Genomic DNA, 14,538 nt, shown 5'->3' with positions numbered 1-14,538 from the left:
TTGAAATTTTAAGGGCACATTCGGCTATTTGGATTTAGGGGTTTATTGGAGAACTTCGTTCCGATTTAGGGTTTCACTGGAGAACTTCAGAGGTTAATCGAAGGATCGTTCTCTTTTTTTTTTTTTTTTTTTTCTTGTGCCTATTTTCGACACCTTTTGTATTTTTCGTGGTTTCGATTACGGAGGATTAGGGTGATTTTAGTAGGTTCATTGTTCCCATGGTAACGTGATTATTATCTTTGGACTCTTCGTTTCATTCCCCGTCGTCTTCTATCTTTTCTCTGTGTGGGGAGCCGGGGGACAAACCTGATATTCAAATTATGTGTTGGCAGAAGAGAGGAGGACGACGAACTCTTATATCATTGAGATTGGTTCCGATAACAGAGAGGGGAAGAACAAAGCAGTTGCTCTTGATGAAGTGATTGCTTGGGCAAAAGAAAATCAGTTGGAAGTAATTATTGTTTTTAAATTTATTTATTATTTATTATTATTTGTTGGCTGTGAATGTGAATGGTAGCTTTAGCTTCTTTAGATGTCACCTCTATTTGTTGGAGCAAGGATTATGTCAGCATTTGACTGCAAGTTCTGAAAAGATTTATGTTGTGATGTGTAAGTTTTGAAAGGATTATGTTGTGATGTGTAAGTTCTGAAAGGATTATGTCAGCATTTGACTGCAAGTTCTGAAAAGATTTATGTTGTGATGTTATAGTTTTCAGTATTTGTTTGCCTCTGAATGTTAGTATGTCCAAATTTCTTACAATACAAGGAAGATGTACTCTTGTTGTTATATGTATTTGTTCCCCCACACTTACATTCTAAGATATTACCGGATTCGAACCAGTGACCTAAGGATGACTATAATAAATCCAACCTACCGGATTCGAACCAGTGACCTAAGGATGACTATTTGAGATTTCAAACTACAGTCCTCCGCTCTACCAACTGAGCTAAGGTTGGTTGTTGATCTATCAGTTCGTTTAAAATTTGATGTCAGTAGTATAGTAGTATATAATTTTATGTAAGAAAAAAAGACATTAAAGTTTTTACACATTATGTTTAGAAATCTAAATAAATAAATTTAAGTGCAAATACACCTTCAACCAATTAGCTATAAAAAATTCATTGTTTTGAATTTACCTATACATGTCGACAAGGAAAGGTAAGAAGACAAATCATGTTCGGTGTGGCGATATCCTTCTCATTCTTGAGGTTCGAAAATCCTTTTACTTGGCCCCCCCAAGTCTAAATTTTCATTAGGTTTTAATTCTCTATAAAAAAAAATCCCTTGAAAAACGGCCGAAAATCCATGTTTATATTTAAAAAAAAAAAAAAACAAAATTATGTTTCGACGCTCTCAACCAGTGTCTCGATGTTAGCCCAAAAATGCATGGACGACAGATATGGAGAGTAGGCTTTGGTGTCTTGACACTCTCAGCTAGCGTCTGGATGCAGGTTGAGAAGACTTGTGAACTCTTTCTTTATTGATTTTTCTTATTCATAGCTGGAATAACATGGCGAATTTTAATATTTCCATACTAAATAATAATATTTATGGATTCAATCACAATTCAGGTCATCTGGACAACCCGACCTAAGTAACTGTAAGATTAAAGGCACCTCAGTTTTGGGGCCTGGAGGAGAGGTATAATAAGTAGGGGATAAAATTATGAGAATCAAAACTTATAAATAGATGAGTTTGACTGAGAAAGGTTGGGGCGGGTGACAAGAAAAGCCTTTATGTGTTTGTACATCTCTTTTGGCTTCTCTGCATTGATCGCATGCCCTGCGTCTTTCACAACAGCTAACTCTGCGTTTTCCCCCAAGTGCCTGAAATTGTTTTCAATTTATGATATTAAATTCTCACTAATTTCATCAAATTAAGAGTTCTGGTTCATACAATTTAATATATATATAGACCTGAAAACCAATCATTTTTCTGTCTCACTTATCAAAATTTTGGTCATATTTTCCTGTTAAAAGGTAGGTTTTATCCAAATTAATGATGGGTAAGAAACCAATTAAGAAGTGTTGTTCTTAATCAACATATCTTAAATCTCTAACCATCCATTTCTAAATTTGAAAACCCCAACAACAGTAACTCTCCAAATTAATGATGGGTAAGAAACCAGTTAAGAAGTGTTGTTCTTAATCAAAATATCTTAAATCTCTAACCATCCATTTAGTAACTCAGGAGATTAAAAGGTTTCTGAAAATACCTTTTTAATCTGTGTGCCAACTCCAAAGGAAATACTCTGTCTTGTTCTCCCCATAGTATCAGCGTAGGCTGCATTCCCAAATTTAAGGAAGCATTGGTATAACAGTAGAATATAACCAAACGAGGTTTGAAAAAAAAAAAAATGTGAACGAACAATATATTCTAGTTAATTAGAGATGCAACTTATTTTTCTATAATGTCTAGCTACATATAAAAAGATGTTCTTGAAATTCTTTTGAAAATACTTCGAACTTCTTTCATTGGAGATGCTTAATAATTATAGTTCTTTTTATCTATATTGATATCACATGGGTATGAGTTGGATATTAAATCTTTGATAAGTAAATAAAAACTTATTCGAATTCTCCAGCTTATGAGATAATGAATTGATATACTTAGTACATAGATTAGAACACTATTTTTTCTCATCAATCTCTCTATATATACTAATTTGGATAGCAATTCAAAGAAAGGCATTTAAATTACTTAAATATAAGAAATTTTCGAACCTTGTTGATCTTCGGAAGAGTAGAAAGGTTCCTGTCTTTAAGTATTTCTTTAATCAACTCTTCTTTCTCTTGCTTGAACTCTGTGCACATCACCTATTGCCAGAAACACAAACCAAAACTCTATTAGCAATGCGATCAACCTATTTAATATGGAGATGATGATTTCAAGAGTAATATCATTTCAAAATTTGAAAATACTGCAATCATTCTTCGCAGCATGGATTAGTCCGGCAATGCTAATCAGATTGTTTCAACTTGGGATTTATATAATGCAAGGATGCCTCAATTTGACAAACAGACGAAATCAGAACAAGTAAACAAGAAAAATTCAGAAGCACAACCACTCACATCGATGAAATCGTCCATTATACAAGTGGGCAGAATTCGAGCAGGCTTGACGAAGGTGAGGCGGAGAAGTTCCTTGAGCTTCGCCGGTGTTTGAGGTAGCAAAATACTAGCGGCCTCATCGACGTTCTTCACGACGAACATCCCGGCCGCCATATCCCTCTCTTCCAAGCAAACTCCGGCGCAACAGAGCACCAATCTCTCCAATCGCTCCGGAAATTGATCGGCCATACTATACGTTACGAAGCCACCGTAGCTAATTCCAACGACATTCATCGTCCGAACTTCAAACGAATCCATTAGATGCATCATACAGAGAGCCTGAAACGAGACTGACCTCTCCGGCCGAGTCGTATACGAATTACCGAAGAAAAGTAGGTCAGGAACGTAGACATTGAAGAATCGGATCAACCGCGATATGAACTCGTTCCATTGCCACATTGCGTTGGCTCCAAATCCATGGAGGAGCAATAAATTAGGTTTCGATTCTCTCCTGGTTTTGGGCGCCCAACAGTGGATGATCGTCCCATCGCCAAAATCGGTGGTGATGGATTTAAGGCCGGCCCTAGAGAAATAGTACCGATAACACGAGTCCAAGGTGGAAGAGAAACTAAAACAACCCGCCATTATTGGATTCAACAACTCGGATTTTCTCAATCAAATCAGAATCTGCGAGAAAATCCGAGTGAATGTAGAACACGAAGAAATCAACAAGCTCCCAAAGGGGAGAAAAGGTAGAAAAACTTCAGGAATTTAGATCGAAGAATCTGGAATAGGATAGCATAAAGAATTTCCAGTTACTTCGGGGTAATAGAACAGAAAATTTTCTCCCCGCTTCGGGGAGGTCTTGAAACCGTGAAAATGGTGAGGGAAACTGAGATTAAATAATTAAATGCTCGTTGGCTTTTTACGAACACGACAAAGACGGCCACGAAAAAAGCTTTCATTCTCCGACCACAAAGGCCTGCCGGTGCATAAACCTCGCCTCTCAACAGATGCCACTTGTTTCATTTTGTTTGAATATTTAAAATGGAAAATATAAAATTAAATAACATAAAATATAGTTACATCCTTTCATATGTTACTTTCCCATATTTTAAATATGTTTGGTCCATAATTCGATCCAACTTTATCTTTTTTTATCTTTATTGTTATTATTTTTTTATCTGTTGTACTTAAAAAACAATTGTATTCAAATATAATGCAAAAAACAATTGTTATTATTTTTTTTTATAGCATAAGACAAAATTGTTATATCCTCCCTTATCTAGATTTGGGAGGGGATGAGTGTTCCCGATCACCGAGCTTCTCTTACATTCTTGTATGGTCATTTGTCGTTCTATTTGTAAGAATGGTCCTCGATCTACAATAAATAGAGCATAGTGTGTTCCCTGATTTGAAAGTAGTTCATTCACGAGTAAAATGAAAATCAATATCAAGGGAAGTTTGATAGAAATAGTAGAAGCAAAAACAAGGAACAACATCGAGTGTTTGGAGGACAAAAGTAGCAAGCTCTTTGAAATAGACCAAAATAATATGCAAATAATGTAAAACTCTTAATGTTGGGGACTTGTGGATTGAACTGGATCCAATGGGCTAATAATTTAATGGGCCCATACCATGACTTAAACGCCTAATAATTATATTACCAAACTTTTGGTATTAATATTGACGCTCACAGCTCATCTCATTTTAGGTATTTGAGTAGTAAATAATTTCAGTATAAGCCACTTGGAAACGTCCAAATTCAACCAACAACAACCCATTTTTGCTCATAATCATGTAAAAAATGTCCACTAATTATATGATTGCTTTGGGCAAAGTCGGCATTTCGCCTACCCATTTACCAATATTTTAATATCCGACAAAGTTACCAAAATGAATTATATTTTTTAATGTTGAAATTTGAATAAGTAAAATTGTGATATAAAAATTTATGTAGAAAGCGTAGGTAGAGGAATTTGGGGCAAATGATTGAGGGGTTTGGCTTTTGGGTTGGCGTGGGGAATTTGCTAATAAATTATAACCATATTGTTGGAATCACGGAAATGGATCATTACAATACAGTAGGACTGCACATTCAAAGGAGAAATTAGAAACGAAAAAGAAATAATGAATGCCTTGCAAATTTAAAAGACAAAAAAGCCCTTATTTTCCAACTTTTATCCCAAAAGGAAGAAAGAAAAAAAAAAGAATAAACAAATTAAATAAAAGCCAAAGAACAGAAGGTTTAACAATGGCAGAAGATTTGTTGAATGGGCAGCAGCTTCACTTCACGCAGTAGCACCACTCACACGAATTGGTTTTCAGCTTGTTTTCTACTTCTCTCAGCTTCTTCTTCTTCTTCTTCCTTCGTTGCCTCTTTTTTCAGCCTTTTTCAGTTCATTTCAGGTCACGAATCTCGAGGATCATTCGCCTCTTCTCCATCTCCTTAGGTACTTGTTTTTGGATCTTCTCGTTGATTTTTAGCCAATACTCGTATCTGATCCCTGTTTCTCTTCTGGAGTTTGTTGATTTGTTGTTTGATTTTTTGTTCTTGGCTGTTTCTCTCGTGTTCTTGTCCCCTACATTTCTCAATCGTTGATTAGCTGCGGTGAGAGTGTTTCGTTTGTGGCAGGGCGAAGTGCTGAACTGTTGAGAGATGAGAGTTGGAGATTAGTATGATGAGTGGTTGGACAGTGAGAAATTTTCTACATAGATGTGCTTAAATTGATTTTAAAGTCCAAAGATGCGTTCAGTTTCGTATTAGTCTTCTGGTTTTAGTTTCAGAGTTTCTGAAGTACTTGAAGTATTTTAAGAAGACGTAATGTTTAGATATTGAGAGTAGAAAATATTCAGTTTATCGTGAACTTTATGTAATTTTGGTTTAATATTACGCAAGTTCAAAAGTGGAATTAGATTATTTTTTAAATAATAGAATTTCAATTCATAAAAGAGTTGTTATGTTCATCAAACTCTTTGCTGTTGACTAAGTTTTTGTTTTCTTGAGCTTGAGAAAATGAATTACGATGACAAAGAAGTTTGAAATAAAAGCATGATGTGTTTCCAATTTTTTCCAAAGAAATGTTGTTTTCGGAAATGTAATTCAGGTTTCTCGTAGTCTCTCATATACGAGTTGAGGCTTTCCCTATGTGACTGTAACTTTGGTTCGTTCGGGTAGTATCCATACGCACTAATTTAGTTGACTGAGCAGCTATTGAAATTGAAGTTCCAGCGAGTTAAACTGCCACACTTGTAGCCTGGTCTATCATTCTTATTGCGGCCTTGCCTTCTTGAAGCACTTGTTGGCATGCCAATGTATCATTAAAGATCTTGTACCAAGTAATTTAAGAAATATTAACTTTGGACAATCATCTCATTCCAATATATTTGACTGTCAATGGATGATTTTTTTTTTTTTTTTTTTTTTGCAGATATAGCATAGCAATGGCTCTTGTCGTCCTTTTTGCATGGATTTCATGACGTCAACCAATGAAAATGATGCTAGTTAGGATGGGAGAGCTCTATCTTACAATTCTACTCCTGGCTTGCTTTCATAATTTTGCGCTGTCTGATTATCAAGGTATGAATTGCATCTCAGGATGGCATTTGCAAATTGAGATGTCTCTTGTTATACTGCTGCTCATAGGCTTGTATCTTGACTATCTAATCTGTGATGTGGTGTTAAGAGTTGTCCATCTCATTAATCCTCTCGCTGTTTGTAGGTTGTTTTTATGTTCTAGAGTGGAACAATTTATATAGAAATTAAAGTTTGATTTATTCCTCTTGGTTGACAAGGATAAACAATACATATGCAAGTTAAATGACAGTGGGTATAGGACATTTTTTCAATGTAATTAAAGTTTATTTTTTGAAATTATATAGTTGTATCGTTCAAGCTGACAAGAGAAATGTATCTGATATTTTTTCACACTTTCTTTTGATATGAAACAGACCATCGTTTTGTCACATGTAACACTCCTTTTCTACCATCTTCCCTTTTTTACTTTATGATTTCTTTGTCGGATTGTATAAAGAAACTAATGTGAGCGCCTTTTTTTCTTATAAAAGAAACAAATGTGATTTTTTTAGAAAACAAATGTGATTCTTTTAGAAAACAAATGGTTTTATAATGTTATTTTCTCTTCAATCTCTGATTATCTAATTGTGCAAATTTGTTAATAATTGCTATTGTACTGATATACTCTACTTGTTTGACTCCTTGATGAATGTCGTTCTGCTCTCCTCTAGGTGATGCTCTGTTTTCATTGAGACGCGCATTGAATGCAACAGAAAATCAGCTCACAGATTGGAACCCAAATCAAGTCAATCCATGTACTTGGACCAGTGTTATATGTAATGGAAACAATGTGATCTCTGTGTAAGATATACTTCAATGTACTCATTTCCCTATTTTTCTCTTCAGTGTTGCTGTATTATACTTTTTACTTGCCAATATAAAACCTTTCAAGTCTGGACTTTGCTTATGTTGCATTTAACTTTCTCAGATCCTTGTCAGCTATGGGCTTTACTGGAACTTTGTCCCCGAAAATTGGAGTTCTCAAATCACTTTCAACGCTGTGAGTAGTGTGTTCTTGTGTGTCCAAGAATTTGCCCCCTAAATACTTCATGTTGCATGATTTAACCGGATGTTTTATTATACTTTTCTCGATTTTTTATTGTTGTGTGGTTTCATTGTGTGCAATATAATATACACACACACTTAAGGTCATCTTGGATAAAACTTTGTTTTGTTCGATGAACAGAGTTTTGTATTGTAAATATGTATCGTATTAAAATTTCATAATTGGAACTTGCCTTTTATCATTGATTTTCCAGAGAAATCCCAATGTAAAAGATCAAAAGTCTTCAACCAACTAAGAAATACTATTTCCATTAAAGCACTAAGCTTGCTTAATAGCTGCCGAACTGTATTCTTATTATTGGATTTCCTGAAATTTACCAAGCCTAAGATTTTACTCTCTAGGAAGGTATAATTGCTTGCATCACTTGGTCTGACTGTCTCGTTTATGTTTATAGTTTTGGGAAAGGGTTAGAACGAAGGCATGCTTATCTCTGATAACCTTAAATTCTGAAAAGCATATTATAATTTATTGGCCGTTAAATTTGTAAACTTGGTTTTGAAGTGCATGTATATATGCGTGTTGACGATGAAGTGTAGAGCATCTTCATTAATATATATTCATCTACTGCAGGATTTTGCAGGGGAATCACATAACTGGAGAGATACCAAAGGATTTTGGAAACTTGACAAATTTGGTCAGTTTGGATTTGGGAAATAACAGCCTAACTGGCCATATACCATCGTCCCTGGGTAATCTTCAGAAACTACAGTTCCTGTGAGTAGTTGGCTCCAAATGATCTGTAATTTCAAAGACATTTTATGAGCGTCTACAATGCAGATGGTTTATTTTTGAGTTAATGAGTCGTTATTATCATTCAAGCAGAACTCTGAGTCATAATCGTCTAACTGGGACTATTCCTGAGTCACTCTCAAGCATTCCTAGCTTGATTAGTCTGTAAGTTTTCCATTGTGCGTCTGAGACTAAGTTTGAAAAACTTCGGACTTCGTTAACTAAGTGTTCTTCAGTTCTTAATTTCTTGATTATGATTCTTCTACAGGCTTCTTGACTCAAATGATCTCACGGGCCCAATTCCGGAGCAGTTATTTCAAACTTCAAAATTCAAGTATGTAGAACTTTTGAATACTATCTAGGTAGATATCTAATCACTGGAGAACTTGTTCAACAGTTACTTAGAAATCAAAGTTAGGAATGGCAGCGCTACCTTTTTCCAGTTGGACGTAGCTTGATTATCTTGGTTTGAGAAAATTGATGATTGGTGCCCTAGGCTGTTTTTCCAGATGATGTTGAATTGTTTTGTTTATCACAGCTTTTCTGGAAACAAGTTAGATTGTAGCGGGAAGTTTCTGCATGCCTGTGCTTCAGACAGTTCAAACTCAGGTTATTGGATCAGATTTATCTTGGGCTTGGAGAACAGTTTTTCCTATATTTTGATTACTTTGTCACTCCTTAATTGGAAGAAAAATGTGAAAGTTTATCATCTTGTCAGGTTCTTCGAATAAACCTAAGGTTGGCCTTATTGTTGGAATTATAGCTGGGTTTACTGTTGCTCTCCTTTTGGTCGGTGTATTATTTTTCTTGTGCAAGGGTAGATATAAAGGCTACAAGCGCGAAGAGTTCGTAGATGTTGCAGGTAAATTTTGTGCTGTTATTGGATTATTAATGTGGATTATGCAATTTAAAGTATGCTTTTTTTGTGACAAAAACATTTATGCCATTTTTTTGGTAGTATTTAATGGAATAAGCATCTATCTAGAAACTAAATTGTTTTGTTTCTGTTTTTTGTTTGATATTTAAAGTTTAGACTATGTTACGAATTATCATATCAATTAAGATCCATGCGTTTATGGTATTTAAATATTTCATTTATCAATTCTCTTTATTTTTTATTTTTAGTTTTATAGTAATAAGTTGAGGACATATACCTTATTCAATTAAGCTATATCCAAGTTGACCATTAATAAACACTATGATATTTATATATTACATTTCCTTACAAAACAAATTTCTGCTAAATGATATAATATATTAACTGACATTCTTTCACATGCTAATTAAAGTATAGCTATACTGTAAGTGTACTTAGATTAAATAAAATTTTAAATTGGAAAATTTGATAGTCATTTAAATTTACACTATAGTTATTTGGTTTAGGTTAAAATTAATATAATTAGAAATGTAATTTGTAATAAATGTTACATTAATATAAATTAATTTCACATACGAAGTTAGATTAAAACAATTAGTTAAAAAAAAAGGTGAGAGTGTGATGTCCAACCTTTGACATTTTGATGAGGGTTAAAATGATTTTAACTATGCTTGAGTTGACCAAAGTTAGTTAAACTAATGGTAAAGATATGGTTTTTATCAAAAGAGAGATATTATTCGAATCACATGTCACTCATAGATCCTATTAGACAAATACAGTTATCTAAATAATTTGTAACATTCTCATAACGTTTTCCAACAAAATAAACACTGTTATTCGACAGTAACAGAATTTTAGTCTCTCAAACATCCTAGATGTTTAGTAGATTCTCAACCAATAAACGTCAAAACATGCTTCTTTATAATTGCATGGTGAATTGTTTTAGATCACTATTTTTTTTTACTATTAAAATAACAGAGTTGTAGATCGCTACTAGAATGCCATGTAGTTTCAAGTTAAATATATTTTTTCCAATTAGATTGATAAAGGACTAGGAACTAGTTTCTTGTGTTATTAACTGTTTGATGTCTTAATACGGTTGAAGGTTTTTGCCTCGCTTATTAACTTAACCATCTTACATTTTGAAAAAAAAAAAAAAAAAGGAAGAAGGAAAAAAAAAAAAAAAACAGCCATCCTACGTTTTAAATGAAATTCCCCTGGTAATGAACTGGAGTTTTTGTTGATTCCATTATCTTTGAACGTTGTTTTCCCTGAATTTTCAATCAGGTGAAGTTGATCGAAGAATTGCATTTGGTCAGCTGAAAAGATTTTTATGGAGAGAACTGCAGCATGCTACAGACAACTTTAGTGAGAAAAATGTTTTAGGACAAGGAGGCTTTGGAAAGGTGTACAAAGGGGTGTTTGCCGATGGCACCAAAGTTGCAGTGAAACGGTTGACTGATTATGAAAGTCCAGGGGGAGATGCTGCTTTTCAGCGTGAAGTTGAGATGATTAGCGTAGCTGTTCATAGAAATCTGTTGCGGCTGATTGGGTTCTGTACGACTCAGACAGAACGCCTATTGGTGTATCCCTTTATGCAGAATTTGAGTGTTGCCTACCGTCTTCGAGGTATAAGGTGTTTTGGTAATTTTTTATATTACATTTGCAGTAGTTGCACTATACAAAGTTTGCTATTTGAGAAAATTACGTCAATGTTAATATATTACATGATGCTGTTTGGAGCATTTCTTTGCTATATCACAAACAAGAGTGCATGATACATACTATATATGTATATATCAGATGCTTAATTTTTTTTGTCAGTTAATTCCATGCTGGAATTGCAGAACACGCTAATAGTCTGTAGGTGAGGAGAAGAGACTGGAGATGACGTGCATTCAATTAATAAAACTAAGATCTAAGAAATTAATTAATTGGTCCAGTGCTTGTGTAAATACTGGATGTGGAATAGGGCAAATATTGGTTGTAGATCATTTATTTTCTGATTCCTTTATGGGAATTTGTGAAGCATGAGCACTTTTATCATCATCATGATCATCTTCTTTTTTGATTATTGTGATTTTGAAGTTTTACGAAAAATTAACATTCTTCTAATAGAAGACAAATTGTCCTCTGCCGTGAAGATGTACTCAGTGTTGCTAGACTTATCATCCTGTCGGGCATCATTTTGTAGGAATTCCATTAAGAATGTTATTAGGCTATTAAGGGCAAATTAGTAATTATCTGGGAGGTTTTAAGGGTATTTGGTTATAAATAAAGGGAGTGGGAAAGGAGGAAGTTAGACAATCTTGAAGATGGATTAGTGAGCGATATCTGAAGAGGGAGTTCCAAATACCTCAAATACTTAAGGAGTTATGTTATAATTGCACTATCTTTTGTATTTCAATGAATTTGGGTTCTATCCAATTTTCATTGTCTATATAACAACCGAATATTCTGTCTTCTTCGTTTTTATGTAATATATAACTATGTTGGGGCAAGTTGGAAAAGATTACGAGAAACTTTATATGATGGCCGTAGAGCAGGGTGGGGTTCTCATCTCTTGAATTGGAAGGTGGTATTCAGATTGTGTTTGGAATGATTGGAATAGGTGAAATTCCGTGTAGCTGGGTAATTTTAGCCACTTGTGGCGTTCTCTTTAGAACTTGAAGCTTTATGGAATAAGGTCAATATGTGCAAGTACGACCGTCATTCTGACGAGTGCGATCCAACTTTTGTTTTCAGGAGCATCTTTAGGGGCCCTTGGAAGACCATTATTTCTCAATATCTTCCTATTTTTCTCAATTATGTGAAGTTTTTGGAACGTGATGGTAACTCTCTTTGTCTGGGAGGACCCTTGGACGGGAAGTTGTAGCCTTCTGTATTCTTAGATTTGATAGGAAGTTGATCTTTCCTCTCATCTATCCCTTGTGCAATTTTCGGCTTCTGTCTGGCTTCTTTGACTGTTGGGTTTGGTCTTTCTGAGCCTCGAGGCAATTTTTTTCAGTAAATGTCTTGTTCCGTTGATTTTGTTCATTCCACGTCTGACTTTCCTTTTTTTTTTCCCTCTTAGCTGTGGAAGGTGAAAGAAAGGGAATTATCTGCTTGCAATGGTGTGTTCATTGTAGGAAATACGTTGAAATTTTTGGGGCATGTCCTATGTTTTTTTGTCCTTTTTCCGTCAACATTTGAGCTAAGTTTCTATAGATCTTTGGGACATCTCTTGCTTTTCATTGGGTGCCTATCATGAAGTTTTTTAGCGATTTCCTGCCTTTTTTTATATATAGCTAACAACTAGGGCTCGTTCTTGTAATTTCTTTTGTTTACACTTGTTTGTACTTTCAATTAGGACTGTCCTTCTATTTTGCTTTCATTTAGCCAAATGTTATTGTAATGCCACACTGATAACGAGCTGCTGTCGTTTTCTGCTGATTTTTTTGGCAATCTCCAATGCAGAACTTAAGCCTGGGGAGGCTGCTTTAGATTGGCCTACTCGAAAACGTGTGGCATTGGGCACTGCTCGTGGTTTAGAGTATCTTCATGAACATTGCAATCCAAAGATTATTCATCGAGATGTTAAGGCAGCCAATGTATTGCTTGATGAAGATTTTGAAGCAGTTGTTGGCGATTTTGGCTTAGCAAAGTTGGTTGATGTTAGGAAGACTAATGTCACTACTCAAGTTCGAGGGACAATGGGCCACATAGCACCGGAGTACTTATCAACTGGAAAATCATCAGAAAGGACTGATGTTTTTGGTTATGGTATCATGCTTTTAGAACTTGTTACAGGGCAGCGCGCGATCGACTTCTCACGCTTAGAAGAAGAAGACGATGTTTTACTACTCGACCATGTAAGTAAATATTGTCTGATGAGTATCTTATATGCTTCCTCCTTATGATAAATTAAATTAGTGTCATTATTATGGATTAAACACAGAAACTAGCAAAATGTCTATGCTAATAAAAGTCAGGTCCATGTATTCTTAAATTACCACATCTAAATTCTCCAAATTTTGGCTCATTTTCACTCCATGGTGGCTAATTTTCGTGTCATATTGGCTATGAAGGTTAAGAAACTAGAAAGAGAAAAGCGACTCAATGCTATCGTAGATCGGAATCTAAGTAACTACAACATTCAAGAGGTGGAGATGATGATCCAAGTTGCATTGCTATGCACACAGCCATGTTCGGATGACCGTCCAGCAATGTCGCAAGTCGTTCGAATGCTTGAAGGAGAGGGATTGGCAGAGAGGTGGGAAGAATGGCAGCATTTGGAGGTTACTCGCAGACAAGAGTATGAGAGACTGCAGAGAAGATTTGAATGGGGAGAAGATTCAATTCATAGACAGGATGCAATCGAATTGTCTGGTGGAAGATGAGGTACAAAACTCATCTCCAACTCTCTCTCTAATAATCTTATGAATCTCTCTAGATAGAGACCATATGACAATGATTTTTGTTAGGTCAGTTTGACGTGGGCCATCCTTAAACCATATTACACCAACTTAAACCAGTCAAGAAATCCTTGCCTTCCCATCCTCCGTCCTGTAAATTCTCAGTGGCTTCTGCTCTCTTTCATTTCTTGGCTTTTGCGTCTTCCTATAATCCCGCCATATCAACAGTCCTCATATTCACGTCTGCCATAGCATTTGTCATGTTATAGTGATCATTTTTATTTAAGATTTCAAATACATTAGTTACTTCCGTCCATGTATTTAAATTCTAAATTTAGCCCCATAAGTTTGATTTTTAGGCTTTTTAATTTTATAAAGGTTTTTCATTGATTTTTCTTTGCTGATTCTCCCCTTCCATTTCATATTCCTCAAAACTCAGAGAGAACTGATATTTTCGCTAATTTGATTAAATAACTTAAATAACCCAAATCTGCAATTTCGAAAACCCTCAACCAATCATTTTTATTGACGTCATTTTTATTAACGTGTCTGTAACGCTAAAGACTAAGCGAGTGAAGGAAATTGATAAGAACAAACCAATAAGCAATCACACGTGTTACCTTCGCCAAAGCAAGATGTTTGTGATCTAAATTTAAAAAGTACAAATCATTATAAAATTGACAATTTGGCCCATTATATATAATATATTTTTTCAAATATCGAGTAGCTCACCCAAAGTTAAAATTATTCTAATTTTTGTCTCTTTGAAATTTTTTTCATCTATTCCTAACAAAATACATTTAAATTTAAAATTTTTGTGATTGAATTACTTAAAAAAATAATT

At 34.7% G+C, this 14,538-nt stretch overlaps 2 protein-coding genes, 1 long non-coding RNA gene and 1 other non-coding gene across 10 annotated transcripts; 2 read left to right on the top strand and 2 right to left on the bottom strand.

Annotated features, from left to right (window-relative positions):
• Positions 1-865: 865 nt before the first annotated feature.
• TRNAY-GUA (transfer RNA tyrosine (anticodon GUA)) lies at positions 866-957 on the bottom strand. Its single transcript is given in 2 exon segments — positions 866-901; positions 921-957. It is a non-coding gene; the product is annotated as a tRNA-Tyr (tRNA).
• A 496-nt stretch (positions 958-1,453) lies between these two features.
• LOC111793721 (uncharacterized) lies at positions 1,454-3,944 on the bottom strand. The gene is made up of 4 exons (XM_023675741.2): positions 3,073-3,944; positions 2,725-2,817; positions 2,217-2,284; positions 1,454-1,827 (listed from the first exon to the last, which is right to left on the bottom strand). The coding sequence occupies exons 1-4, from the start codon at positions 3,694-3,696 to the stop codon at positions 1,674-1,676; spliced, it is 939 nt and encodes a 312-aa protein (XP_023531509.2). The 5' UTR covers positions 3,697-3,944; the 3' UTR covers positions 1,454-1,673.
• Positions 3,945-5,232: 1,288 nt separating this feature from the next.
• Positions 5,233-14,090, top strand: LOC111793686 (putative LRR receptor-like serine/threonine-protein kinase At5g10290). 7 transcript variants are annotated; one of them, XM_023675705.2, is made up of 14 exons: positions 5,233-5,371; positions 5,461-5,504; positions 6,263-6,390; positions 6,483-6,631; positions 7,300-7,429; positions 7,557-7,628; positions 8,265-8,408; positions 8,517-8,588; positions 8,692-8,757; positions 8,962-9,032; positions 9,142-9,285; positions 10,588-10,929; positions 12,757-13,151; positions 13,368-14,090. In XM_023675705.2, the coding sequence occupies exons 4-14, from the start codon at positions 6,541-6,543 to the stop codon at positions 13,677-13,679; spliced, it is 1,839 nt and encodes a 612-aa protein (XP_023531473.1). In that variant the 5' UTR covers positions 5,233-5,371; positions 5,461-5,504; positions 6,263-6,390; positions 6,483-6,540; the 3' UTR covers positions 13,680-14,090. The 7 variants fall into 7 exon arrangements, with proteins under 7 accessions (XP_023531473.1, XP_023531466.1, XP_086982201.1 ...); XM_087126075.1 differs by having other exon boundaries at positions 5,238-5,378; XM_023675698.2 differs by lacking the exon at positions 6,263-6,390.
• On the top strand, positions 10,936-12,579 carry LOC147793781 (uncharacterized). Its single transcript, XR_015422153.1, has 2 exons — positions 10,936-12,131; positions 12,374-12,579. It is a non-coding gene; the product is annotated as an uncharacterized LOC147793781 (long non-coding RNA).
• Positions 14,091-14,538: the final 448 nt, after the last annotated feature.

Source organism: Cucurbita pepo, chromosome 1 (assembly GCF_057944985.1).
Source record: "Cucurbita pepo subsp. pepo isolate OVF chromosome 1, ASM5794498v1, whole genome shotgun sequence".
NCBI classification, from domain to species: Eukaryota; Viridiplantae; Streptophyta; class Magnoliopsida; order Cucurbitales; family Cucurbitaceae; genus Cucurbita; species Cucurbita pepo.
This window is presented reverse-complemented; position numbering and strand designations above follow the sequence as displayed.